We start from the raw sequence: 26,736 nt of genomic DNA, 5'->3' as shown, positions 1-26,736 counted from the left end.
GGCCTAAGACTACCTTAAACCATTCGTGGTTTTATTTAAACCATGTAGCATTTTATTCGTTTTATTATTCAAACCTTAAACAATTTTGATTATTTTCAAGACATAAATTAGTTAAATAAGGAAAAAAAACATCAGACTAACACAAATATGCTTTGATATTGTTGCACAAACGAGTTATGCTTTTCAATACAAAATCACAGATTTATAAATTTGGTAGCTGGATAATGAAAATAAGATCATTTTTTGTCCATATTTATTTCGACAAGCTGCTACATAAATCATACATAAATAAGATATGATAACAGAAATCCCCATGACAACCCGAAAAGATCTTGTGCCATACTCATAAAGCATCAAATAAGTGAAAAATGTTTTTTTAAGTTTATTTAATGAAAACTAACAATGTTCATCAATCAAAACTATGAAAACAAGGAAGAAGTGGTCTAGAAATGAATTCCATATGACAAAAAAAAAGAAAAAAAGTTGGGGGTATTTAAAATAATCGTTGTCAAAATGAAGAATTTTTCACTAAAATGCTTTAAGGATAGGACCCCTATACACCTCCTACGACCACTCTATATTTTGGGCTATTTTGTATGACAACAATAATTATCATTGTAAATCAATATAGTTCAAGAAAAACTCCTGTTTTTAACCTTAATTTAACACATTTTCATCACACACATTTTTTCCCTAAAGATGGCAGTAGAAGGTGAAACACACATATTTCAAGGTTGCATTCTTTACAACAATAATTTAATGTTTATCAGTCTTACAATCACTTATATTCACATATGTCTCTTTTCTTTGAAATATGATATCACAATGACACATATTTATCTAGTCTGTTTGTGTCCTTTGCTGGAAATGTTTTCAGAATCCAAGCTTCCAAAGTTGACGACAATTCATGAAGCTGTTTGGTTGGTCCTGTAAAAAGAGAACCTAAATGTAAATATAAACAGGAATTTTCAAAATCCCTACATAAAAATGACCATATGGTTGTTACTATCTTGTGTAAATTAAAGATTAAGAAGAACTTAAACCTTAACAATTCCTTATTTCTTTGGTGGTTCTTTTGCATTTGAAATACAAATGTCCCAAAAGTCTGCTGAATATACTATGTATGACCAATACAACCCTACATTGAAATGCCAAATCATTGAGTCACCAGCCTTATGATATTTATATGTCTCTACTTAATAAATAGTATTTAATATACCATTCAGGAAAATGCCTAATCAGTAAATTCATTTGTTTTTGTTATGAAATTTCTGTCAAATAAAGAGCAAAATTTACCTTATTGAAAACACAGGTGTGGAGTCATCATGCGGTCACAGATGGACTGTAGTTCTGGCAAACTCTGTCAAAGTCACTCTCCTGCAAACACAGCCATATCAATAAACTTTAAATCACATGAACATCATGTAGTCATTAATTTATAATCAATTTCTTCTCATAATATGAAGCAAAGCTTATTTTATTTATTTCCAGAATATTGTCTTAATTTCAATCCAAAAAATTTGACTTTATAGTAAGCAAGCCTTGAACATGTTGCAGTCCCAACAAATTATCATTTTTCAGTTTGCATATTTAAATGTTTTGATTGGTAAAGAGTAATTATTGGATAAATATTGGCCAATCAATGTCTAATTTGGCTTTGGCAAAAACAAAGAATTAAACGGACTTATACAACAGGCTCCAATCATTGATTCCCAAACACTCAACACCTCAAACCCTGCAGGTCCATGCCCAATCTTTTGATTCCCAAACACTCAACACCTCAAACCCTGCAGGTCCATGCCCAATCATTGATTCCCAAACACTCAACACCTCAAACCCTGCAGGTCCATGCCCAATCATTGATTCCCAAACACTCAACACCTCAAACCCTGCAGGTCCATGCCCAATCATTGATTCCCAAACACTCAACACCTCAAACCCTGCAGGTCCATGCCCAATCATTGATTCCCAAACACTCAACACCTCAAACCCTGCAGGTCCATGCCCAATCTTTTGATTCCCAAACACTCAACACCTCAAACCCTGCAGGTCCATGCCCAATCGTTTGATTCCCAAACACTCAACACCTCAAACCCTGCAGGTCCATGCCCAATCATTGATTCCCAAACACTCAACACCTCAAACCCTGCAGGTCCATGCCCAATCTTTGATTCCCAAACACTCAACACCTCAAACCCTGCAGGTCCATGCCCAATCTTTGATTCCCAAACACTCAACACCTCAAACCCTGCAGGTCCATGCCCAATCTTTGATTCCCAAACACTCAACACCTCAAACCCTGCAGGTCCATGCCCAATCTTTTGATTCCCAAACACTCAACACCTCAAACCCTGCAGGTCCATGCCCAATCTTTTGATTCCCAAACACTCAACACCTCAAACCCTGCAGGTCCATGCCCAATCTTTTGATTCCCAAACACTCAACACCTCAAACCCTGCAGGTCCATGCCCAATCTTTTGATTCCCAAACACTCAACACCTCAAACCCTGCAGGTCCATGCCCAATCATTGATTCCCAAACACTCAACACCTCAAACCCTGCAGGTCCATGCCCAATCATTGATTCCCAAACACTCAACACCTCAAACCCTGCAGGTCCATGCCCAATCATTGATTCCCAAACACTCAACACCTCAAACCCTGCAGGTCCATGCCCAATCATTGATTCCCAAACACTCAACACCTCAAACCCTGCAGGTCCATGCCCAATCTTTTGATTCCCAAACACTCAACACCTCAAACCCTGCAGGTACATGCCCAATCTTTTGATTCCCAAACACTCAACACCTCAAACCCTGCAGGTCCATGCCCAATCATTGATTCCCAAACACTCAACACCTCAAACCCTGCAGGTCCATGCCCAATCTTTGATTCCCAAACACTCAACACCTCAAACCCTGCAGGTCCATGCCCAATCTTTGATTCCCAAACACTCAACACCTCAAACCCTGCAGGTCCATGCCCAATCTTTGATTCCCAAACACTCAACACCTCAAACCCTGCAGGTCCATGCCCAATCTTTTGATTCCCAAACACTCAACACCTCAAACCCTGCAGGTCCATGCCCAATCTTTTGATTCCCAAACACTCAACACCTCAAACCCTGCAGGTTCATGCCCAATCATTGATTCCCAAACACTCAACACCTCAAACCCTGCAGGTTCATGCCCAATCTTTGATTCCCAAACACTCAACACCTCAAACCCTGCAGGTTCATGCCCAATCTTTGATTCCCAAACACTCAACACCTCAAACCCTGCAGGTTCATGCCCAATCTTTTGATTCCCAAACACTCAACACCTCAAACCCTGCAGGTTCATGCCCAATCATTGATTCCCAAACACTCAACACCTCAAACCCTGCAGGTTCATGCCCAATCTTTGATTCCCAAACACTCAACACCTCAAACCCTGCAGGTTCATGCCTAGCATTGGTTGGGCAAGTTTTCTTGGTCTTTCAAAAAGGTACTTACCAGGAAACTGACTCAAGAGTGAATATATCATCTTACAGCTGTCTGACTTGAGTTCTATAAGTAAGTTATATAAACTTAACCTGCCCCTCCCAACACCAGGTTAGTATCAAAGCCAGCCTGCAATGATCCAGCACATACCTTGTTAATGTAGTCCTTGATGAAGGGGTGGCTTCTGTGGGAGTCCTTCAGCTGGGAGATGTAGCGGCTGCTCACCTGGAACATGGCATACAGCTGTTATACTGAACACACACTGATGGTGCAAGATATGATAGATAATAATAGAATGTTTGTATTTCTTTTACACATGAATAAATGATTGCTTTCATATAATGGTAGCAAAATGAGTTGAATTTACATGTTCACCTTTTGTTTCATAGTTTGAAGAATAATATCAAATGTCATTTCATGATTTGGGAGGTTAAATGAAGGTAGGTTGCAAACACTCTTGCCTTGACACCAAAGGTGAAAGTAACTCCATTCAATGCCATTACCTGAACATGCATGCACTAGTGTCTTAGGCTGTAACCCCTCTTATGTATGCAGTATTCAAGTCAGTGTAAGGAGCACAAGGTAGTCTCTTGAAATTGACTAATTATTTGCTAAGCATGATTCATATCAGAAATAAAGATTCAGATCAGAAATAAAGGAGTATTCAGAACACAAGGGGGTAGAAGGTTACACCCTCAAGTATTTACTCCACACAAATCTTGATTTCTAAATATTTATTGACTAAACAAATCAACTTAATACGCTGCCTGGCATATAAACCATAGTTAATCTTACCTCTGGTGCTTTCCCGATGTGTTGCGAGAGAACAATCAGATTGATCAGTGTCTCTGGGTTGTTGCTGTCCTGTTATGTAATATAAATAATATTTAAAAAGTTATAGTTCTTTTAACACTGTGTTTTTTGTTTCAAATAAAGATAATATTTTTATTTTGAGTAAGAGTGACATGACCTTAACCCTAGGGGCCTAAAATGCATAAATTATTCCTGTATACCAAGTTTGGTCACAATATGTCAACCCAAACTGAAGATATTCATTTTCAAAACAACCAATTTTCTATTTCTAGTAACAATGACCTTGACCTTAACCAAGAGGTGCAATCCCATACAAAGGTCCATAAACTATTCCTACAAACAAATTTGGTCACAATATGTCTAAAGATATTAAATTTAAACCTAATTTCTATTTTAGTAACAGTGACCTTTACCCTAGGTTCCTGAAAGCAATCCCATGACAGGTCTTTATTAACTCTTCATACATAGCACGTTTGGACATAATACTTCAACCCTAACTAAAGTTATCCAGTTACAAAGATTTTTTCTATTTTCAGTAACATTCACATTGACTCTAGGGGTCTCAGACACAAACAAATGAAAAATTTCCATAAACTCTTCTAATGTACTAAGTCTGGTCAAAATATGTCAACTCAAACTTAAGTTATCCAGTTTAACCGTTTTCTATTCACAGGTAGAGTGACCTTGACCCTAGGTGCTCTAAACGCAATCCTATAAAAGGTCTCCATAAACTTTTCCTACATACCATGTTTGGTTTCATATGTCAACCTTAAATTATCCAGTATCATAGGTGAGTTTGATGCCTACCGCCTAAAAACAACATACCTCATTCTAATATACCAGTTTCACTATGTGAAATCTGGTTAAAAAAGTATCCTTGAAATACTCAATATAATATACAGCTTTTAGCATTGATTAGATTATTATTAAAACTACATCAAACATTAAACAGTAAACATTTATTGCATCTCCTCTTTTCATCACAAACATAAAGCAACAAAACATAATCTGCGGTTCTATCACAGAATTAAATGCACCGCCCTTCACCTTGTCTAGTGCTTCCTGCAGTACGCCTTCTGCATCATCAAACCTCCCCTGGCCCATGTTACAGGCAGCCTGGCCGTTCAGGAGCAGAGGTGTGCTGGCAAACTTGTCTGCTAGCTCCTGGAAGATGTAGTAAGCATCCTGGAACTTCTCTCCACCCTGGAAAGATAAACAAGATTATTATACATCAAACAGACCAATTCGTTAATGTTGGCAATCATTGATAATTGAAAGTTGGTTTAACTAGATATTTCTGAAGATTGAACCAGCCCTGTGGTGTTTATTCTAAGTGAATGTTAACATACCACAGCAAAGTTGAACCAGCCCTGTGGTGTTTATTCTAAGTGAATGTTAACATACCACAGCAAAGTTGAACCAGCCCTGTGGTGTTTATTCTAAGTGAATGTTAACATACCACAGCAAGGTTGAACCAGCCCTGTGGTGTTTATTCTAAGTGAATATTAACATACCACAGCAAGGTTGAACCAGCCCTGCGCAATCTGTGTCAGAATGTTGTCCTCGTCTGTATCTTGCATCCTCTTTAACTCCTTCCTAAAATACACACACACATACATCCAACTGATAAGCCATAGAAGTCTCATGTTTAATGTATACAAGGATTTGTTCAATTGTTGTCATCAACCACTATAGTATATGTTTCTGTAAGATTGACTCTAGTCAAACCAAACTGTGAAGACACAGGTATTAATGAGATTAACTAAATACTGTATGATGATGGCTGACATTTCCACATACCTAGTAGTTGTTTCATTGTCACTTTCCAACAGTAGAGAAGTTTTGAAATGAAAGTTGACAAGATCCAAAATTTAAAGGGTTGCTTTGTTTAAAGGGACATACAACCCACCCCAGGACGGAAATATGAAGAAACACTACAGGTTGAGATTCCTGTTTGTTTTTTGCTACAGGGGGTCCAATGAAAGTGCCTTCCTGGAGTGGGTTGTATAGAATGCAATAGCCCTAAGTATGTACAAGCTTTTGTTTGATATGAAGATTAATAGCTTACAGAGTTTAGTTTAATTATGTTTCCTGGATAGAAAACAATACTAGTGTTCTGTAAAAAAATGGCAGAGTTTAAGGTTTGGTACACCTTAAAACCAGATTTAAAGCCCAAGACATTTGAAGCTTCTACCACTCATCTTATTTGCTTTAATAGAAAAGTTACCAAAATAACTTACTTGGCTAAATCCACTCTGTCAAGCTTTAGAAGTGTTTGTACTGTCAATGCCATGCTGAAAAATTGAAAATGTACAAGTTTAAACCTATGAGATTTTATTCTGTGATACGCAAGTATGTTATTTACCAACCATATAATGATGTTTTCAAAGACATTAATACAAGAAGTAACCTTATTTTAAGGTTTATACTTACCATTCTATTGAATCTGATGAGTGCAAAATTCTTAATGCAGCATCATAGTTCTGAAAATAAAAGATAGAGTAATAAGCATTAGAAAAAACCTACATTTTAAGCAAATCAAACGGATCCTCGGCCTGTATTAGGTACTAAGCTTTATTGTTGAGAATTTCAATGTTCGGATAGCTATCTAAGCTCTGCCTGCTCAGAATCTGCGTTACCATAATTTGGAAATGTACTATCCGGCCCAGGTTAGTTTCTGACATTTTAAAACACATTGACTTATCTCATATTGTACGTTGTTTTGTTTACATTCATTCGGAAAGATTTTTGTGTTCATTTCAAGCCCTTGAAGTCAATATAATACATTAACAATTTTCATTTATTTGGTTTAAATATTCATTAAACAAGAGCTGTCACAGTAGCTGACGAATTCCCTGTAAGTGCCATCAAGCTCAATAGATTATGTAATCACAAATACCGGTATGCCTCCAGGAAAAACAATCACAAACTATAAGCATATGCCAGCCCTATGATGGCTGATGTCAAGTGTAGAAGAGTGAGGAAGGGACATGGGTCTTGAATGCGACATGTTGTCTATATGTACTCAACACATGTGCAATGTCATTTTATATATCTCTCTGTATGGCAAAGTTGCAGACCGAATGACCAACTTTAATCCATTCAAGTGCATATATATGGCATATCACTATTATGTACCAAACACATGTGCCAACTAATTTTAGAATCCCTCCATTCAAGACAAAGTTACAGCCTGGACATGGCTAACTATACCCCATTTGAATATGTAGCAACGATACTCTATGTGAATATAATAAGCATTCACTAATGATTAGTCTCAAAGTGTGACATTGAACTGGTAGGTAGGGCCTTTGTTCTTGCAACCAGCACATGACTGTTACATACTGAGCGCAATAACATGTGCCAATTTACTGCAAATCCAACCATGCATGACAAAGTTATACACCAAACATAGAAAATCATTCCATAATGATAAAATTGTTTTTCAAATACATGATCAACTATTGAACAAGAGCTGTCACAGAGACAGCGCGCTCGACTATTCCGCCGCTTTTCAGTGTAAGGATTGAAAAGTTTTGGCGAAACATTCATGGATCACTGTTAGATTAGATTTGAATGCAATACATGATGTGCGGAGATATTAACATAAATGTGGTTACATGCAAAATTTTCACCAGAATTTTTAAGTGTAATAATAAAGGGCCATTATTTGCAAAATACAGTTATCGAACTTGGTTATTCATTTATGTTGGGTGGTTGAATACCATTGTATAAAGTTTCAATACATCAAGTAGTTGCCGAGATATTATCCTATGTGTGCTAACATGCAAGACCATAACCAGAATTTCTAAGTTGCATAATAAAGGGGCAAAAAAGATAGTTATCTTACTTGATTAAATAAGAAGGTTAAATGGTTGGGAGCCTGTGTGTAAAGTTTAAAAGTGGTTACATGCAAATTTAAACCTTAACCAGAATTTCTATGTCAAATAAAAAAGGAGCCATTATTTGAATTTAATGCAAACTAAAGTAATCTTACTTGGTTATTTAAGTATATTGGATGGTTGATTACCATTTTATAAAGTCTCAATGCAATAAATCCAGAAGTTGCTGAGATATTAACCTATGTGTGCTTACATGCAAAACCTTAACCAGCATTTTTGAGTCGAATAATAAAGGGCAATTATTTGCATTAAATGCAAACAAGAGTTATCTAACTTGGTAAATTAAGTAGGTTGGATGGTTGAGTACCATTGAATCAAGTCTCAATGCAATACCTCAAGCAGTTGCTGAGATATTAACCTATGTGTGCTTGCACGCAAAATCTTAACCAGAATTTCTAAGTTGAATAATAAAGGCCTATTATTTGCATTAAATGCAAACTAGAGTTATCTAACTTGGTAAATTAAGTAGGTTGGATGGTTGAGTACCATTGTATCAAGTCTCAATGCAATACCTCAAGCAGTTGCTGACTGAGATATTAACCTATGTGTGCTTGCACGCAAAACGTTAACCAGAATTTCTAAGTCAAATAATAAAGGCCTATTATATGCATTAAATGCAAACTAAAGTTATCTAACTTGGTTAATTAGGTAGATTGGATGGTTGAGTACCATTGTATAAAGTCTCAATGCAATACCTCAAGTAGTTGCTGAGATATTAACCTATGTGTGCTTGCACGCAAAACCGAGCTAAAAATGTATACCCAAAAAAGCGATGACAAATGTTTCATATGCAGTGCTCATTTCTCCCCTTCTTAATCAATAACATGTTTATTTTCTGACTATGACACATGTTGTATTTGTCATGAACTGTAAAGCTTTGAAATATACTTATCTATTAACCCCACAAACTATGAACAGCAAAACCAAACTAGGAATAAATGATGAGGAAGCAACTAGAAATATAAGACCAAAATGATATAGTTTATTCACTGTAGTCATACCATTTATTGATCTAATATTCTTATTATCTCAAGATAATAAAATTTACCTGATCATGGAAATATATTGATGCTGCCATGAGGATAAATGTACAGTTGCTAACATCTACACTGGAGCCCATCTTGCTGTCAAGGTCGCGAACTATCTTGTCCCTAAAGTGTACAACTTTGTATAAAATAATGACAGTTAAAACAAAATAAATGAATAAATAAAACTCTATGAGGGATATATTTGATGTATTTTTTCTTAAATGCAATAGTATGAGATGATCATATACACCAATATGTCTAAATGAGTAAACAATAGGTAAGAACAAACAAGGTGACAATTCGCAACAATATACATGATATGATCTTTCAGTAAGATAATGATTTTTTTACAAATATATATTATGGAACCCTTTTTTCTCTTTAATACCTCTGACTCTCGTTGGCCATGTAGTCTGCAAAGCGGCGAACAGCCAGCAACTCCTGTGAGTGTGATGGTCGAATCTCATCAAGTACAACACCAAACTTCTTTTGGGCAATGTAGGCTCTGTACAGGAGTGCATCCTTCTCTGTCCTCACATCTGGATTGGAGGGCTAGAGGTAAAAGAAAAAAAAGGTTTGTTAAGAAATTAACTGTCAATTAAAACTGTAATACTGCTAATATGAGCAGTGCTATAAGACTGATACAGTAACTAAGTTGTTAATATCACATACAAATAAAACCATATGACTTTCTTAGCTTTCTTTTTTAAGGAGAGATCTACTGTTTGCTATTTGACTCTACAATCTACACAATATAAAGTGCATTACATTGCGCTGTAGCAATATTCAGGCAGTTTTTAACAGTCAGTTGCATTAGACCAAAATGTTTTTCCTCGTTATTTTTGCTTCAAAATTAAGATAAATTTTCATAACTATTAATAACTAAGTGAAATAGACATTCCAGTTTGCATCTTTTATATGTATATATATTTTTATACTGTAGTCAACTAACAGACAATTAATTCACAATTTTATTTTTTTTCACTATTGTCATGAAATTTTTATTGAAGATTATGCAGATAATTGATTTAAAGTTGTACTTCTGAGCTGAAAATATGGGCTCTAAGGTTGCATCGAAGACTGTTCATGAATCTGACATTCTGTTTATTGATATTTTCGAGTAAAACCAGTTTTTTACCATTTTCCTATTGACAATTATGGCCAGCACATGCTATTATCATCACACAAGCTGAAAACATCATCAATACAACAAAGCCTATGAAATAATTTACTTTTGTTTTAGCTGATGTATTAACATAGGCACTGTCGGAAGGATATTGGAAACTTCATACCACTTCAATATTGTACCAGTTCAATATCGTACCATTCTTGAGAACACCATACCACACAATGCACTATATTAGGGTTTTCAAAGGCGACAAGTAGGAGCTTACGTGGTCGTTAAGGAGACAATTGGGGTAACTGAGGTTAAGAATTCTGTGAAAAACAGTTCTCAACCACAACAAGTGTTATAGGATTATGTATATTTAATCAAGTTCATGGATATTTTTCAAATTATAGAACTAATAATCAAAAGATACATTAATACAGCACATAACATATATACAATAATGAAATGCAATTACAAAAATAAATATTTTATGTAATTCAAAGTTTATTTTGTTTTACACTTAATAAAACACTAAAACAATTACCAATAAACAGTGGTCGAAATTAACACAAACCCACAAGCCCTGCACTGGTTATATGTCTTCCGGGCTTGCTAAAATTCTGAATTTTATATAGCAGGGCATGTTTAAAAAATATGATGCCAAGTAATATGGTAAGAATTGGAGCTTGTTCATCCAAAAGTCTAATTTCAAAGACTGAATAAACAAACATTGCTTAGAACCACAGGAACTTGACATAACTTGAACTATTGCTGTGTTTAGAACCAGCATCATAAATTTTTATTTACATCTACTTTTTTGTATGGTTTAAAACATTTCTGGACACATTCATCATATTTCATGTTGGCTTAATTGCCTATGCATTTCTAAACACAACATACATCAAAAAAACATATACAATATATACATATTTAAAGTAAACCTGGGAGGTAAAGTGCAGCCGGTGTGGGGTCGACCCAAGACCGCGGAGCACAGCACTCTAACCAACTGAGCTAACTGGGTGACTGGTTCTAACCCACAAACACTATAATACATATATCTGGTATGATCTCTCAAGCCGAATGGTAAGAAGTCTCCGTAATTCCCGTCGGAAAACCTCCATTTTAAACATTGGCAATGAAATTGTAACAGGCTTAAGCCACTGTAGCAAAAACATAAAATTGAACAGTAACTTAAGTGAGACAAACCAACCTCAACGGCTCAAGTCAAGATAACATTTTATCAAAAATTCGGTTATCGTTAGAAGGCATTTTCAGCACAATTACCTTTATTTTTTGGGCTTCATTAATACACTGTTGATAATTGCCTATGTAGAAATTTGTTCTTATTTCAAAAAGTTCATCGATGGCTTCCTTATCTGCCATTGTTAAATGAAATATTCTGTCAAAATTGTTTGCGTGGCCGGGGTCACTCGAACGCTTAATAATTCGTTTTTGCAAACGTTTCCGATCACAGATGTAAAACCGCTTCCGGTGCGTTCGCAAATGTTCGTACTTTTCCGGAATCATCCGTCACCAACGAAAGATGACATCTCCCGGAAGATCGATATCATACGGAAAAAGCCGGAAATAATAAAATGGTCGCCTTGTCAAAAAAACAATCAAAATAAATAACCATTATCAGACTTTAGGTAAGTTGACAGAAATAACTCTACTGGTAATCTTTGACAAAAGTAATAATTCTAACCTAATAGCATGATGTAAAACTGTGATTATAATGTTATTCCAATAAACGCTGCAAGAAATGAACTGCACTAATTAGATCAAAGACTGAAACTGAAAGTTTTATGTAAAAAAGGAGGTGTTTTAAGGTCCGTCCCGCGAGTATTGGGAGTGAGTATAACTGCCCCCGTGCAGTTAAAATAGGACTTTAAAGTCGAAAGTGTGGAATGACTTCACCCTTATTATTGAACAAAATGTAAAGCTTAAATTTGGCCCCTAAAAAGTTGGTTGTGTATCAAGCATAAATGACACCGATCTTAAGCATTCATCCCAACACAGAGAAGAGAAAAAAAGCGGTCAGCTGTATCAAATGTGGGCCAAGCAGACTGTGTGCATGTCATCTTGGTTTCGTTGCAATAGTGCAACCTTAAGGATAGAATTAATAGATTTGTTTATTTTACTGCATGCTCCTTTATTTAGATAAAAATCGTGAATAGTTGTGAAGTCGTGAAAATAAGAACACAGTTAATTTGCATATACAGTAAATGATTTAATTTTCTTTTTTTGATGTCATGATATATTATTAAATGTATGTAAATATTGACTATTGTTTTGAATACCTGCAAGACCAACTTATGTATAATAAATTGTCTACTTAATTTATAATTTTTATTATATATGACTTATATTAATACTGAGAATAAATTTTTTGTATTAAAATAACTCAAAATATTGTTAAGAATGGTCGTCACTAATGTGAACATGTATTCGAGGATAAATTTCGCACTTCAGTAATGTTTTAGAAAAAAGTATTTTACAATTTTGTGATACTGCTGTTGCTTACTGAAAACTATTATCCATGGACATTAAGCAAAATAACAAAAATACATTAAACCATTATGATTAAATGCATTTTTGTTATTTTGCTTCCTTTAAAAAAAAAAAGGTTTGCAAAAAAAAATTGCAAAAATCACAGTCCAAGCTCTTTAGCTGGAGGGTGTCATGCTGTACTCTTGGTCTGGTGTAGTGTATGTGGCTAAGAACCAGACGCCTAGTAAGTTCAGTTGGTAGAGTGCCATGCCATGTTGCAGCAGTCGTGAGTTCCAGCTTCAGGTTTACTTAACTGGTGTCTGGAGTAACAAGCTTGATGCTTAAAGGATAATGGGTGTGTGTGTGGGGGAAGGGGGTGAAGTTTGTGTGAGTAAGATAACTACAGATGAGCTTCCCCGTTAGCTCTTTCGCTCTAGTTTCTTACTTGTGAAAGTTTTTGTTGTTTTTTCAGTACTTGAAAAGCAAAAGATCACACAGAATATTGTACAATTAGATGTCTGAAGGCTCTCCTGTGCTTATGTTACAGGGTATTAGATATACAGATGTATATTCATTTTCTAATCTATTTGCATTTAAACATAAGCATGAATCTAAATCAGTTGGCAAATAAATGTGATGTTGCATATTTTTATTTATAATGTAACTATGTCTTGCTATTGAGGTAGAATGAAGGTTTTTACAGCAATGTGATAGACTGTCCATTGAATAAGTTTTCTGCCCATCAAATGCACAAAGCATATTTGTGCAAGCCAACTCATTTTGTGACCACTGCAAATGACTCCTAGGATAAACCTCGATGTAAAGAAATTTACATTGTACCTTAGTCCCTGATATTCACAAATTTCTAATTGGAGTGGGTATATGTAACATGGTATTAAATAAACTTTGATTAAATTTTGGTACAATTTATAATTATATAATTATGGTGCATCAATTTCAGCTGACCAAATTTGCAGACTATTATAAGATTTTTTTTTTTATTTATATGTTTCTACAAATATTATGAAAAACATTCATTGTAGGACTTGAATAATATGATCTTGTCAATAATTTCAGCTCCAGTTAAAAGGCAGTAAATGTGATGGGGTAGAAGAAAGAATATGGGGGACAGAACTTTGGGTGCAGCAAGGAAAATTTCTGTCACGCTAAGGCCAAGATCTGCATCTAAGAACCAGAAACCAACTCGCAGGAGAACGACTCCAACATCTAATGCTGTGATATTTGCTGATCCAGCAAAACATCATGCATCTACCAGTTTTCCTCTGTTTTCAAACAACTTGGTGGCCAAAAAACCACCTGTACCACAACTAACTACAGGCACATCAGATTCAACCAAGAGTAAACAGTCCCTGTCAGTAAGCCATGCTTCTAAAGCCAGGCTTACTAAAAGGGGGCAGGTCTCCCCTACCCCAGTAGAACAGGTAACATCCAAATCTGATATCAACAATGTGCGAGTATCAGTTAACCCAGTTGCGCCTGACAAAATGTCCACCCAAGCCCCAGATGTAGTACAAGTAGGCAGTGTTAGTACACGGGAAGGCACACCAGAGGAGGTTCTGTCAGAGGTGACCACACCCACCACTGATGTGAGGCAGCATCTTGATGTGTTTCCCTTCCAGACCTTGCCTGTGGACTGCAAACTGAAAATCTTCACCTTCCTTTCCAGTCATGATAAAGGAAGATGTGCGCAGGTCAGCCGACTTCTAATACAAATTTAAAAATATATTTTATGGCTTACACTTAGACTGTTATTTTGATTAATGACCTGTTATTTATTTTTTCAACCTAAATATTCAATTTACATTAACATGTACATAACTGATAAAGTAAGTGTTTTCAATCCTTATTCTGCGAATTCTAAGTCACTAAAAATAATGTTTATTTTGCACTTTCATTATAATTGTGGTTTCAGGTGTGCCATGACTGGTGGTCGTTGATGCAGACCCCAGGCCTGTGGTCTCATGTCTCCTTCAGCAACTTCCCGTTCTGGTGTATCACAGGAGAGGAACATAACTGTCTCGGAAACTGCTACATCCGCTACCGAGTCAGGGTAAAACAGTTCCTTGCTTTCCTCAAAGACCTTCGACCAATATTGAGAAGTATTGAGTTCAAGTTTGACATTGGAGAGCCAGTGGATGGCTTCCTAGCACCACTGGAAAATTTCATTGATAAAGCCAATACAAAGGAGCTGAAGTATGCTAGCATGAACTGGAAGGAGACACCATCTAGACCATTTTGGACTGATAAAAACATGGGCTGTCAGGATGTGATGTACAAGCACAGACTGAGGCAGAGAAAGTTTGTGACATTCTTTGATCTCTTCACGCAGCAGTGCCCTAAGGTTGAGACTCTGGTCATGCCGTTTGACTGGTCTGACCCGAGTGTGGACAGTTTGCTCAGGTTAAAAAACTTACGTAGCCTTGTTCTGGAGAAGTATTTTGTCTTTCAGAAACTATGTCAAGATCTCATTGATAAGTTGTTGATTGGACTAACCTGCTTGAAGCAGTTGATGCTGGAGGTTTGGACTCCTAGTGGACATGGTCTTGTGTTCTTCTCCCTCGTTTCAAAGTCTCTTGAGTATTTGGACATTTCACAAAGTCGTGGATTCTACCTTAATGCGGTGCACCTACCAAAGATTAAAGTGTTCCGAGTTGCTCGCCATCCCTGGAACGGCCCACTCGTAATTGCTGATCGGGTCAATGTACCATGTATCTATGATGTTCTAGCGGAGGGTGCCCCGGGGCTGGAGAAGATCAACGAACACTACCTGGAGGCCACCTGGCGACAAGAAAAGTACCAGAAGCTTGAGGAAGTCCTGAAAAGCGTATGCTCTTGCAAGAAACATAAGTCAGGCTGGGCCATGTAATCGAATGACTTTTCAAACTTGGACATTTATGGTTAAATATCAATGCAGAGTAGTGTCAGACATCTTTTTTTTCTGTTTAATTATTTTATTAATTTATTTTATTTAAATTCTGTAACAAAAGAGATGAGGCAATGTTGATTGTAACCATCCCACTTAGTGTATAATCACTATTTGTTTTGGATCAAAATCTTGTTTTTAATTCAGTTTTGCATTACTTTTTTTTGTATTTTTTACGATTTCATACTGCATTTTTATGATTTCGAAGTGATTTTTTTAGATCAACACCAAGTACGAACTTTGTTATGTCACATAGCCTTTCAAATTTCTGGGAACAGTTTCATGAATCATAGGACTAGGAGCAATCTTTTACCTAGAAAGGATTATCATCAGAGCATTAATACTGTTGAACAACTACAAGGTAGAAAATTGCTTCTAGGATACTTAATGAAAAGCTTCCCTGTTTAGAAATAAGTTTTAGAAAATATATGGTCTAGCCTGCCAACGATTATTGTGTGAGAGCAAGTTGTGGTAAAACTAGGTACGAAAGAAGTCGTTCTTGTATTTAATGACAGAATTTGTTTACAGATGGATTGTAATGTAATATTCAAAGTTATTTGTAGAACATTCTTTAAATGATCAATGCTTATAAGACTAGTGTAATAATTATAATTCCTCCTTTCAATGACACTATATGTATATATATATTTGTTAAACATTTGGTGCAAGGTAATTTATATGAGATAAATTAGTTTTTGTTTAGTAGTCTTTTATTTTTTGTCTTTTTTTTAAATTTGTTTTGGAAAGTTTCAACTTGAGTCTAAAATTATCTTAATTTACTCAGACAATGACACATTCACATGCTATTTAGCACATATTATAATTACTAGATGTTTGAATAGATCCCTCTCTTTATTACCCATTTTTTTTTGTAATTTATGAACATAATACAATTAATCACTTCAGGCATGTCACAACTATTCGACCTCTTTTTTGGATATTTCTTTTTCATTCTTAAAGGTTTTGAGAGAACATTAATGCTGATATAACAGCATTCTTTAGGAAAGGGAAGCCTGCTGTTTTTATATATATTAATTGTTTTTACACCTACATGTAAGTAATGATTATTGTGCTGTACATTATGATTGAAAAATGGCCATGAAAAATGTTGTGATATTTTTGTCTGGTCATGTTGACCTGTGTGTGATATTTGTTTTTTATTTTTATTTGTTACGGTCTTAAAGCTTCTTGTATCTTGGAAAAATAAGAATAAGCATAACTATCATGCATTTCTATTCAAGAAAATCAATAAATCAATGTATGAAACTGAATGCCTTGTAAAACCATGATTCCAAAAATTAGAAAACAAAACCAACGACACATTCATCACATTTAAGCAATGCTTAGTTGATGATTATGTAAATACTTGGTAAATCTTTGTTTTTAGGGTTTCTGAAATTTGAAACAACAAAATGGATGTTTAAGATTCAAAGATTGTTTAAACAGTTAAAAAAGTGATATAAACTGCAATATATGTACAACAGAAATTGTACCAATACTGATAGAAGATCTCAACATGTTTTGAATATGAAACCTTTTCAGCTTCAAAAGAAAAAAAGTCAAGTTATTATGATAGCCTTGGTGTCATGGTCAACTGCATTGTTATGCAAAAACTAACCTTGCTATATAACTAAAACAGAGTTAAAGATATTCACCCGAAACTTGGTAGACATGTTGTTAGAGACAATTAACACAATCATCATCATGTACAGCAACGTCCATAACTTGGGCGTTATTAATTGACGAGTCATTCCCCAAATGGAAAAAAAGACTGGCGTTCCTGTTATATGAAACTGCTCTTTTTAACTCTTGTTGACTTATAACATCCTTTGTTATTCTTGATATAACCATTGTGCTGTGAATACTGCTTACTGAAGGCCGTTAACCTTGCAGTTGCTCTGGTAAAATGATGATTGTTTGGCATGTATGGGATGGCTTACACTTCCATTTAGGGCAACTATGATGGACAATATGTTTTATTTCTTTGATAAACAACACAGTTTGGTATGAAATCCGATAGCGAACTAGATATTTGTCTTGATTTACTCATAAAAGCAAATTAATCTGTACATCTTAGCATTATCTTTATAGTTCACCAACTGATTCGTCTACTAAAATGTTGGGAAAATGACTCTATAAAAAATGGTGTTGTGGTGATAGCTAAACATTGCATTGCTACTGTTATTCTACCAGAACTACTTCATTGCCCTCGACCTCAGAATAATGCTGTATAAAATCATGTATTTTTGTAATACCTTAATAATTATATATTGTGTATGACAAGATAACAGGGATATAGTGACTGTGGAATAGGGCAGATTGATTTGACAATGATATGACTGTGATTGCTCATGGAACTCCAATGCCTTCCTCTGAAAGTTGTCATAAAGAGAGTGTTTGGAACCGCTTGTTGCTGGCATTATAGTGCTTGAGAATGTTTTTAAATTATGGTCATGAATCATTAACCGGCTCTGTCGTCTAAAGTTGGTTGTACTTTAGAAAGGCATGCACAGATTGTACTAATGAAAGGCATGGCTCACAGACATCAGTTTAATTCATTATTACTGCAGATTTTTCACTGGCATAGTATTTACTAATGAATGTATTGACCGGTAGCCACTTATTACCAACTCTTGATTACTCAGTAATGCATTGATTATACATCTACAGTGTTTATGTTCAAGAGGTAAAAGTCTTTGTTCATGAGAATCTGGGGCTGAAAATTAAGTTCAAATAAATTGGTTGCATAATTCATTTTGTTATGTAATTTTCTAATGGTCTGTTGAGCCAGCACCTGTAATATATTTAACAAGTTATTTTTCTGTTCTTGTTATTGACAGTTAATGTTATTTGCTAGTCGAATTGTGGAAAGAATTCAAGCATTACTTAATAATGTTAGTTCATAGTGTGTTTTTTTGTACTTTTTCTATGTAAATGCCTATTAACATCACATTATTCTGTTGTTTTTCGCTCTGGCTATACTTTGAACTAAAAACATGTATTCGCATGTATTAGAAGTATTTATTAGCTTTTCTAATGGTGTGAATAATGTCTTCATACTGCATTACCTGAATTGTATTGAGCTTGTTTACAAGCATGTATAAACTTAAAAAAATAATAATCTCTAAACAGCTGGTACATGCAAAACCCTACCAGTACAATGCTGTATAGAAGTACTTTAATGACGGACCATAAAAATTATCTGTTTGTGTGTTTAGTGATTTTTGCCATAACTGGACATTTTTTTGTTGACTTTTCGTGATGTTGTATGGGCCATAGCAATGCACTTTCCTTTTACACAGTTTTCTGATGGAACAGAAGTTTTCACAGGGGACAGAAGCAAATTATTTTGCATGTTTTCTGAACATAAACCTGACGAAAACATTAAAATAATACTTTGCTTTTGCCCTCTGTGGAAGAGTTGTAACATTTGATATGATGTAAATATCGTTCAGTTTTGAAAATATATCTGTTTAATTTTTAAAATCATGTCATTTTGTCTGTATCATGTTAAAACAACCATATGATGCTTACAGCACTGATTAAAAAAATGTCTGTATACGTCAAATATTTCTTGATAGTTGATTTTAAAGGAGTTATTCAATTATCATAAAATTATAATTGCTCATATCATTTCCAACGATATTCTCAGTTCTGGTTTTGGCAAAATGATTTTGGTTGTACATGTTCCATAATTTATCAAACCTCTACCATTGTCATTGTTAATTCTTAGGTTTTTTTTATGAGTTAATACCTTTTGTACCATATTATCTTTGTAGAACAGTTAGTAAATGAGTCAGTGATTTTAGAAGGAATAAAGATCAAGTAATGTTTTGCTGCTAAGCGATTATTGGTAATTGTATGATTGTATAATCACAACAGTATTGCTATTTGTTAAGAATAAAATAGGGAAAATTCAATGTTGGTTTTTACTTGGTTTAATAAACCCTGCCAAACATGGTGACAACTTCCTATGTTGTTCTGTGGTTGATAGGAATCCCATGACAAATGTCATAGCACCTGGCTCAATTTCTTGAAATAACTTTATCTTAGGTCATAATTTGAAATTATCCAAGTCATATTTTTGTAATTTTGCTACTTGTGTGTGAATTAAACCTAAGAAATTATTTAAAATGAACACAAAGTTGATGAAATACAAAACATGAATATCGCTGGAATCAATGGATGCTCCCCATATATCCATTTTCTATGAAAAGGCAGAAATTGTAATACAATGTGCTGGAGGAGGTAAATGGTTGTAGCATTATTCAAGTTGGAAAAATTCATTACATGAAAAGATATCAGCAGGTTTGAGATTTAAACTTCAAAGTAAATTTCATGAAACGAAATAAAACAGCAGTAATTGAAACTCACAAATATCCAGGATATGGCCCGGACAGATTTTCAAAAACTATCAGATAAGGGTAGTTTCACAGGAGATAACTAAAACAAGCAAATTCGTTGAATTGATACCCTCTGCCTGATTGGGCTAAGTCAAGGAATGGAAATCAATTGTTGATGAAATATATATATATGAGTTTGAGTTTGATTGCAACTGTTTGAAATAACAAAAAAATATTGTATATAATGTAACATTTAGAATTGACCAAGAAACCTAGTTTATGACTCCATGTTACCCAGTTCCAAACTAATCTAAGATTTCATCAAGGCAAACATTCTGATCAAGTTTCATGAATATTGGTCCAGATATATGCAAAAAATATAGCCTCTAGAGTGTCCACAAGGTTTTTTTTTTAAGATTTGACTCAGTGACCTCATTTTTGACTCCACATGACCAACTTGTTTCAAACTATTCCAAGATTTCATCGAGGCATTCTGATTAAGTTTCATGGAAATTAGAGCAGATGTATTGCCTCTAGAGTGTTCCCAAGAATTCTGTAAGATATGACCTAGTTTTTGACCCATATGACCCACTTTTAAAACACAGTCGAAATTTAACCTAACAGAACATTCTGACCATGTTTGAACTTAATCAGACCAATCACCACCATAAAATAGTTTCGGACAAGATTTTTGAAAGATTTGACCTAGTGACCTAATTTCTTATCACATGTGACCCAGTTTAAAACATGTCAAAGAGTTCATCAAGGAAAACATTCTGATCAAATTTCATGAATATAAGACCATACATTTTGCCTCTAATGTGTTAAAAGATTTTTTGAAGATTTGACCTAGTGACCTAATTTTTGACCCCATATGCCCCACTTTTACAAGCGGTCCATATTTTGAGGGGTACATCATGACCAAGTTTGAACATAATCCGACCAATCATTTTCATTCTGGACAAAAAAAAGAAAAAGATTTGGCCTTGTGACCTAATTTTTGATCATATGTGACCCAGTTTTAAATAAGTCCAGGATTTCATCAAAGGAAAACATTCTGATTAAGTTTTATGAATATTTGACCATGAATTGCCTCTAGTATGTTCCAAAGATTTTTCTAAGATTTGACCTACCGGTACTGACCTAGTTTTTGACCCCATGTGACCCACGTTTTTAAGTGGTCCATATTTCATCAAGTTTTACATCATGACCAATTTTGAAGATAACTTGACCAATCATTACCATGATATGGTTCTGGACAATATTTCTCTAAGATTTGACCTAGTGACCTAATTTTTGATCATATGTGACCCAGTTTTATTTACAACCAAGAGTTCATCAAGGAAAACATTCTGATTAAGTTTCATGAATATTTGACCATGTATAATGCCTCTAGTATGTTCCAAAGAATTTTCTAAGATTTGATCTAGTGATCTAATTTTTGACCCCATGTGACCCACTTTTTTAAGTGGTCCATATTTCTTCAAGGGATACATCATGACCAATTTTGAACATAATTTGACCAGTCATTACCATGATATGGTTCTGGACAATATTTTTGACCTAGTGACCTTATTTTCGATCATTTTTGACCCCATGTGACCCACTTTAAAAAGTGGTGGAGATATGATCAAGGGGAACATTCTGACCAAGTTTGAACATTTTCTGATCAATGCCGGAAGGACGGAATGACAGACAACGCCAAAACAATATCCCCCTCCAGAAATCTTCGATTCGGCAGGGGATAACAAATGCAGGGCAGGATGATGGTTCTTGGGTTATGCATTTCCTTTTTTATTTAAACATCCCATCACTGTATGAGGCCTTTAAACATCCCATCACTATATGAGGCCTTTAAACATCCCATCACTATATGAGGCCTTTAAACATCCCATCACTGTATGAGGCCTTTAAACATCCCGTCACTGTATGAGGCCTTTAAACATCCCATCACTGTATGAGGCCTTTAAACATCCCATCACTGTATGAGGCCTTTAAACATCCCGTCACTGTATGAGGCCTTTAAACATCCCATCACTGTATGAGGCCTTTAAACATCCCGTCACTGTATGAGGCCTTTAAACATCCCATCACTGTATGAGGCCTTTAAACATCCCATCACTGTATGAGGCCTTTAAACATCCCGTCACTGTATGAGGCCTTACATCCCATCACTGTATGAGGCCTTTAAACATCCCGTCACTGTATGAGGCCTTTAAACATCCCATCACTGTATGAGGCCTTTAAACATCCCATCACTGTATGAGGCTTTTAAACATCCCGTCACTGTATGAGGCCTTTAAACATCCCATCACTGTATGAGGCCTTTAAACATCCCGTCACTATATGAGGCCTTTAAACATCCCGTCACTGTATGAGGCCTTTAAACATCCCATCACTATATGAGGCCTTTAAACATCCCGTCACTGTATTAGGCCTTTAAACATCCCGTCACTGTATGAGGCCTTTAAACATCCCATCACTGTATGAGGCCTTTAAACATCCCGTCACTGTATGAGGCCTTTAAACATCCCATCACTGTATGAGGCCTTTAAACATCCCATCACTGTATGAGGCCTTTAAACATCCCGTCACTGTATAAGGCCTTTAAACATCCCATCACTGTATGAGGCCTTTAAACATCCCGTCACTGTATGAGGCCTTTAAACATCCCGTCACTGTATGAGGCCTTTAAACATCCCATCACTGTATGAGGCCTTTAAACATCCCATCACTGTATGAGGCCTTTAAACATCCCGTCACTATATGAGGCCTTTAAACATCCCGTCACTGTATGAGGCCTTTAAACATCCCGTCACTATATGAGGCCTTTAAACATCCCGTCATTGTATGAGGCCTTTAAACATCCCGTCACTGTATGAGGCCTTTAAACATCCCATCACTGTATGAGTCCTTTAGACATCCAATCACTATATGAGGCCTTTAAACATCCCATCACTGTATGAGGCCTTTAAACATCCCATCAGTGTATGAGGCCTTTAAACATCCCGTCACTGTATAAGGCCTTTAAACATCCCATCACTGTATGAGGCCTTTAAACATCCCATCACTGTATGAGGCCTTTAAACATCCCATCACTGTATGAGGCCTTTAAACATCCCGTCACTATATGAGGCCTTTAAACATCCCGTCACTGTATGAGGCCTTTAAACATCCCGTCACTGTATGAGGCCTTTAAACATCCCGTCACTGTATGAGGCCTTTAAACATCCCGTCACTGTATGAGGCCTTTAAACATCCCATCACTGTATGAGGCCTTTAAACATTCTGTCACTGTATGAGGCCTATTGCTATCTATCTACATTTTATGTTTCATTTCAATCCATTTAGTATTTTCCAAGATATGTTCCCAATTTTTATAAATATCAGATAAAGGGGATAAAGCTTAAAAATATGCAGGGCATAATTATGGTTCTTGTGCACTGCACTTCCTTTTATTGACCTCTAATTATATTTGAAGTTGCATTTCAATTCCTTTAGTATTTTCCAAGATATGGCACAGACAAGCACTAATCATATATATTTACCAAGTTTTATTTCAATCTCATCAGTAGTTTTTAAGTTTTAGCCAGGACAAGCACCAATTATGAAACAAATAGTTAAGCGAAGATAACTTAATAAATATGCGTAATAGGATTATGGTTCTCTCATTGCCTTTATCTATATACCAAGTTTTATTTGAATCCTATCATTAGTTTGTGTGCACTGCACTTCCTCTCATTGCCATCTATCTAAATGCCAAGTTTCATTTCAATCATCAGTTTTGAAGATAATCTCCAGACAAGGGTGTGCAAGCAACAATTATGAAAAAAAATGATTATATGCAGAGAATTTCTTAACTATGCATGATATGATTATGGTTTTTGTGCACTGCACTTCCTCTCGTTGCCATCTATCTATGTACCAAGTTTTATTTCAATCTCATCAGTAGTTTTGAAGATTCTCCAGACAAGGGTGTGCAAGCACAAATTAAGAAAAATTGGTTAAGGGGAGATAACTTATTAACTATGCATGATAGGATTATGGTTCTTGTGCACTGCACTTCCCCGATTGCCATCTATCTATATACCAAGTTTTATTTCATTAGTTTTAAAGATAATCTCCGGACAAGTTTTTTTTCTGGATAAGGGTGTGAGAGATGGAAGCAGCGAAAACTATGCTCTCCCTTCTGAGCCATACTTCCTGCCATTTGTGCCAATTATACAGATTAAGAATACTAAAATTATGACCAAGATCCAATTATGAAAAGGACCCCTGCTCTTTGTATTTGGATTTTCACTTTTACAAATTCTAACTTTCCTTCACATTCCAATATCTTCATATTTTGAAATAAAAAAAAAAAGATTTGAGATTTCAACATTTATTAGAAAATGATAGCACTTTGATATCATAAAAATTGAAATTGATGCTATAAATGAGACTTTGTAAACTTGTGAATCATGCCTTACAGGTAATACAAACAAACAAGGACATTCAATGGTAACAACAAATAGAACAGTAACAAATGAGATACTATAAAGCACATTCCAATTATTCATTGAAATCAATCATTCATAGGCTCCCTTATATCGATACACGAGGAACATGTACTTCAAAGACTATTTTGAACAACTGCAAATAATTGTTTCAATCACTATTAAATCTATCTTATACAATAAAAATCATTGAACAAAATTAATTCACTTTCAGTATATCCAATTCTTCTTGATCACATTTTGAACATGTAGCATAAAGGTCAGATCAGCAGACTGTTTGTGAAACCTCAATATTGTCCCTTGTCGGCTGTTTCCACACCCTCCTGAAATGTCAAAAATACAAGTTTCCAATGCATGGTGACTCTACATTACAAAAGTTTCATAAATTGCCCTTTGATCTCAAATTCCTGTGTAATGTGCATGGAAATATCATGTGACATTTACACAGGTTCACAAAATGCAAACAAAACACAAGTAATATTCTGATTTTTCCCATAGTTTCCTTTCAAAACTTAATGTCAAGCATTTCTTTCGCTTGTACAAATTGTATGTATGTGTTCTTATGTCATGTATATATAAGCTGATGAATAAAATAAGTATAAAAAAACTGATGGGACATGTACTTTTACAAGAATTGTCACAGTAAGTGACGAATGCCTCGGTTACAGCCTGGACAGAGCTACTCTGTGTGCACATATCATCACCTTAGTGCAATATCTCCATAACTGCCTATTGAAATAGAAGCAGATATTGAGTTCTTGCACTAACGTGACGAATTATGTAGTATTCCACCATGATAAACCTGTTAGTATAATCTCAGACTCTGAGGTAAGCTTGTGGGATGGGATACATTGCCTTTATGTACCCAACACATATGCCGATTTATTTAAAATCCCTCCATGCATGACAAAGTGATAGCCTGAACACTGAAAACTGATAGTAAGGAGGGTACGATTTTAATACGCCTACTTTGCGTGCATAAATTTTTTCCACAAACCTGAATGATTTAATACTGTTCAATGAAGATTCAAACTCCTTTGCTTTCTTTACAGCAACTTTGATAACCTGCAACAGTGATATGTTGAATGAATTAATTATGTTCATGTGATTATTTCATAAATACATTTTCCCAAGGATTTAAACACACATGCAGTTTAGTTTAATTAAAAACAAGAGCTGTCACAGAGACAGCGCGCTCGACTATTCCGCCGCTTTTCAATGTAAGGATTGAAAAGTTTTGGCGAAACATGCATGGATCACTGTTAGATTAGATTTCAATGCAATAGATGGTGTGCTGAGATATTAACATAAATGTGATCACATGCAAAATTTTAACGAGAATTTCTAAGTCTAATAATAAAGGGCCATTATTTGCAAAACATACAGTTATCTAACTTGGTTATTCAATTAAGTTTGGTGGTTGAATACCAATGTATAAAGTCTCAATGCAATACATCAAATAGTTGCTGAGATATTATCCTATGTGTGCTAACATGCAAGACCTTAACCAGAATTTCTAAGTCGCATAATAAAGGGGCAAAATTTATATACCGGTATTATAAAAGATAGAGTTATCTTACTTGATTTAATAAGAAGGTTAAATAGATGAGAGCCTGTGTGTAAAGTTCTAATGCAATACATGATGTATTCCCTGAGGTATTGACTTAAAGTTGTTACATGCAAAACCTTAACCAGAATTTCTATGTCGAATAAAAAAGGGGCCATTATTTTAATTTAATGCAAACTGGAGTTATCTTACTTGGTTATTTAAGTAGATTGGATGGTTGAGTACCATTGTATAAAGTCTCAATGCAATCCATCAAGTAATTGCTGAGATATTAACCTATGTTTGCTTACATGCAAAACCTTGACCACAATTTCTAAGTCATATAATAAAGACCCATTATTTGCATTATATTAAAAAAGTGTTATCTGGGAATACATATCTAATGTTTCAATGCAGTACATGATATAATTGCTGAGATATTGACTTAAATGTGGTTACATGCAAAACCTTAACCAGAATTTCTAAGTCCAATAATAAAGGGCAATTATTTGCATTAAATGCAAACTAGAGTTATCTAACTTGGTTAATTTAGTAGGTTGGATGGTTGAGTACCATTGTATCA

General features: G+C 35.2%; 3 protein-coding genes across 3 annotated transcripts in view; 1 reads left to right on the top strand and 2 right to left on the bottom strand.

Moving 5' to 3' along the window:
* Positions 1-240: 240 nt before the first annotated feature.
* LOC128225983 (coatomer subunit epsilon-like) lies at positions 241-11,797 on the bottom strand. Its single transcript, XM_052935875.1, has 11 exons — positions 11,619-11,797; positions 9,612-9,775; positions 9,244-9,346; positions 6,727-6,776; positions 6,534-6,587; positions 5,808-5,889; positions 5,341-5,496; positions 4,276-4,344; positions 3,631-3,705; positions 1,297-1,377; positions 241-927 (listed from the first exon to the last, which is right to left on the bottom strand). The coding sequence occupies exons 1-10, from the start codon at positions 11,715-11,717 to the stop codon at positions 1,324-1,326; spliced, it is 906 nt and encodes a 301-aa protein (XP_052791835.1). The 5' UTR covers positions 11,718-11,797; the 3' UTR covers positions 241-927; positions 1,297-1,323.
* A 71-nt stretch (positions 11,798-11,868) lies between these two features.
* On the top strand, positions 11,869-19,688 carry LOC128228397 (uncharacterized). The gene is made up of 3 exons (XM_052939697.1): positions 11,869-11,983; positions 13,902-14,536; positions 14,758-19,688. The coding sequence occupies exons 2-3, from the start codon at positions 13,946-13,948 to the stop codon at positions 15,709-15,711; spliced, it is 1,545 nt and encodes a 514-aa protein (XP_052795657.1). The 5' UTR covers positions 11,869-11,983; positions 13,902-13,945; the 3' UTR covers positions 15,712-19,688.
* A 4,788-nt stretch (positions 19,689-24,476) lies between these two features.
* Positions 24,477-26,736, bottom strand: part of LOC128228152 (DNA mismatch repair protein Msh6-like) — a 36,131-nt gene continuing 33,871 nt past the window's right edge. Inside the window, exons 31-32 of the mRNA XM_052939299.1 lie at positions 25,605-25,672; positions 24,477-24,930 (exon numbers count right to left, since the gene is read on the bottom strand). Coding sequence (XP_052795259.1) covers positions 24,873-24,930; positions 25,605-25,672 — 126 coding nt within the window. The 3' untranslated portion in view covers positions 24,477-24,872. The remainder of the gene's footprint in view (positions 24,931-25,604; positions 25,673-26,736) is intronic.

This window comes from Mya arenaria, chromosome 3 (genome assembly GCF_026914265.1).
Source record: "Mya arenaria isolate MELC-2E11 chromosome 3, ASM2691426v1".
Classification (NCBI taxonomy): Eukaryota; Metazoa; Mollusca; class Bivalvia; order Myida; family Myidae; genus Mya; species Mya arenaria.
This window is presented reverse-complemented; position numbering and strand designations above follow the sequence as displayed.